Source organism: Apteryx rowi, unplaced genomic scaffold (genome assembly GCF_003343035.1).
Source record: "Apteryx rowi isolate R43461 unplaced genomic scaffold, aptRow1 scaffold_49, whole genome shotgun sequence".
In the NCBI taxonomy this organism is placed as follows: domain Eukaryota; kingdom Metazoa; phylum Chordata; class Aves; order Apterygiformes; family Apterygidae; genus Apteryx; species Apteryx rowi.
The window spans coordinates 3,488,882-3,492,068 of record NW_020450749.1 but is presented as its reverse complement, the minus strand read 5'-3'; the positions used below and the strand labels follow the sequence as shown (position 1 = coordinate 3,492,068).

The following is a 3,187-nucleotide window of genomic DNA, read 5'->3' as shown; positions in this document are numbered from 1 at the left end:
CCCGCCGCCCTCGCCGCGGCGCCTTCGCTTCCCTACGAGCAGCGTTGACTGCCCCGGCATCTGGGCGCTAACGGCTCTAGAGGGCTGCAGCCACAGCCCGAATAAACGGTCCTCGGCTTCCTTCAGATCGGTAAGGAGTGCCGGCACGTTCTCTGAGTCTCTGAAGCGTGTTCCTTACGCCGAATGAGTGTAAAACTGCGACGCTGGGTTAGTGACGGTGCCCCAGACTGCAGTTGTTTCCTTGCCTGCTGCTCTTTGTCATTTTGTGCAACAGGCGAGCATCTATGCAACTGCTTGTTCAACTGGATGAGGGAGCTAATGGGGTCGAGAAATAAATGAGAAAAGAATTTTCCCTTGGATCAGTTTCATGTTCTGGTTCAACACATGGCTGTGCAAACACTTGAGCTGGCAAGTGGAGAAAAGCGTCTTTTTTTCCTTCTTTCTCTCTCTCTTTCTTTTCTTTCTCTCTTTTTTTTTTTTTTAAAGCAGTGCTACTGTAAATTTATGGTAGACTGGCCTAAAATTCAATAAAGCTAGCTACTACAAAATTTAAAATACGTAATTGATATGCATTGTTGCTGCAAGAGAAATGCAAATAAGTAATTAGCATAGTATACTAGCTTTCTAAGCTGTGGTCACATCGTGTTTTAAGGTGGTGTTAACAAAGACAAGCATGTCTTTATAACCTATGACTTAAGCAGATGATGTTCTTGGTGGCTGAAGGAAGCACAGGGTGCCTCTGTCTTGTCTGCAGACAACTCTTACAGTGTTAACTGTCCCATTAATTTTAGTTATATGCACACATGGAATGAAACTTAAAATATGTACAAAACTAAAGTTTGAGATTTTTCAGTTACACTGCTGTGTAAAAAAAATATTTAAAAATTAGCTTTTAGTAAACAATTGGGTTTCTTAACTCTACAGAATATTAGAAGATAAGGAAGTTGCAAAGCAAACACTTTCTTCTTTCATACCCATACAGAAGAAGACATGTCTTATTTCTTACTTTCAAACTCCTTTCACAGAAGGAAGGAGCTCCTTTGACAGAAAGAAGAAGTTACTTTTCTTTCACTTACAAACTGAAGTGCGTGTTCTTGTAATAAAATTGGGATTTGTGGCAGTGGGTCTGCTATAACACTTCAGTCCATTTTTCAGAATGCTAGCCAGTAAGGCTATTTATTTTGGGCTTTCCTGTCCAACAAGTTAAATTATTATTTTGGGAAGGAAATAAAACACTTGTAAAGGACACCTAGATTGTGAAGGCAAGCACTGGGAAACTAGGGAGCGATAGAATGATGGTCTCCCACAATTTTTCTGCTCCTTGTGTCTGCCTTGCAGCCTCTGCTTTGCCCCTTTGGTTTTGTGCTTTTGATAGGCAACTTCATCTTCAACACCTCGTGGTTATGAGCAGCAGGCATCGTAGTAGCTTACAGGAATAGTGTTCCTGTTCAGTTCTCTTTGCGTTTATTTAGTAAGGTTGTTCAGCACTCTGTGGAATAATTTAAAAATTAATTTACCCTGTGCTTGCATTCTTTACCCTTGCATCATTCTGAAGTGGCCATGCAGGTCAGAAAGGCTGAGAAGGCATGACAGGATAGACGTAAGAGTTGCTACTATTTTTGCTCATCGCCCTTTGACTTCTGCGAAGACATACTGGTGTTAGTGAGCAAAAAAAATATCAATTCAAGTCTGGCCTATAGCGTTTAAGCCTTCTGAAAGAGTTACAGTTGAGTGTATTACCCAGCATAAGGACATTTTTACCATAGGGAAATGTTAAGAGATTAAAAAAGATGATGATAGGAATAGCAGTTTACTAAATGCAGTATGCAGGTGTTCCACCCATATGTCTACTTTTAGCTTTAGTTATACTAATAGTGTATAGAAGTCATTGGATATGAGAAGAAAGAAATGAATTGGAGCGTTTCGTGGCCAGGGGTCAGAAAGCCTGTGTATTCTCAGACCAGCCTGTGGATATATTTGTTGTCTTATGTAGAGTAGGATAACTTTATATTATTAGGAGATACATTTACTTGCATTTTGTAGAACAAGGTTATAGAAGATAATTGGATACTTTAATACTAAGTTATATTAGTGATAAGATAATAAGAGAAGGACTCTTAAGTTAGTGTTTCTCTTACACTGAACCTCTGTCCTTACAGGGGTTCCCATCTGTAGAAGCCTTGAAACCTTTTCTGGAACATCATCTTTGAATTTATGTTGGATTCTCTTTCCTTACAGACTATAACCACCCATTTCAGTGGTTTTTGTTTTGGTTTGAGGGTTTTTTTGAGTGACTTTTTAGTTGAAATTTAAACATCTCAGGTCTTTCCTCTTCTCTTTATGTTCTTTCTCACTTACTGCCATAGTCGCCAATTTTATACTCTCTGCTTTTTTAAGTAATGGTGTTTCCATGTGTTACATTGTGTTGCATCGCTTTTGATTTATGCAGTGTGAAAATATAAAATAAATATACTTATATATCTCCTGGCAAAACTCAAGTGGAAGAAGGAAGTCTACAGAAAGTGGAAAGGGGGACAGGCCACTTGAGAGGAATATAGGAACGTTGTCAGAGTATGCAGGGATGCGACGAGGAAGGCTGAGGCCCGTTTGGAATTAAATCTGGCCAGAGATGTCAAGGACAACAAGAAGGGCTTCTTCAAAGACATAGTAGCAAGAGGAAGACTAGGGAAAATGTGGGGCCTTTGYTGAATGGGGYGGGTGCCCTGGTGACGAAGGATGCAGAGAAGGCAGAGTTACTGAATGCCTTCTTTGCTCAGTCTTTACTGCTCAGGCCAGCCCTCAGGAACCCCAGACCCTGGAGACAAGAGAGAAAGTCTGGAAAAAGGAAGACTTTCCCTTGGTTGAGAAGGATCGGATTAGAGATCATTTAAGCAAACTTGACACCCACAAATCCATGGGCCCTGATGGGATGCACTCACGAGTGCTGAGGGAGCTGGCGGACATTATTGCACAGCCACTCTCCATCATCTTTGAAAGGTCATGGAGGACAGGAGAGGTGCCTGAAGACTGGAAGAAAGCCAATGTCACCCCAGTCTTCAAAAAGGGCAAGAAGGAGGACGCAGGGAACTACAGGCCAGTCAGCCTCACCTGCATCCCTGGAAAGGTGATGGAGCAACTCATCCTGGAGGCCATCTCCAAGCATGTGGAGGACAAGAAGGTGATCAGG

At 41.7% G+C, this 3,187-nt stretch overlaps 1 protein-coding gene across 6 annotated transcripts in view; it reads left to right on the top strand.

Moving 5' to 3' along the window:
• Window positions 1-3,187, top strand: part of DENND6A (DENN domain containing 6A) — a 38,057-nt gene that overhangs the window by 8,972 nt on the left and 25,898 nt on the right. Inside the window, exon 1 of one of the 6 annotated variants that reach the window (XM_026079003.1) lies at window positions 139-408. The exons of 4 other annotated variants lie outside the window; for them this stretch is intronic. In XM_026079003.1, the coding sequence (XP_025934788.1) occupies window positions 385-408 (24 nt within the window). In that variant the 5' untranslated portion in view covers window positions 139-384. Of the gene's footprint in view, window positions 1-138; window positions 409-3,187 lie in introns of those variants that run through there. One more of the 6 variants, XM_026079004.1, reaches the window with a different exon arrangement.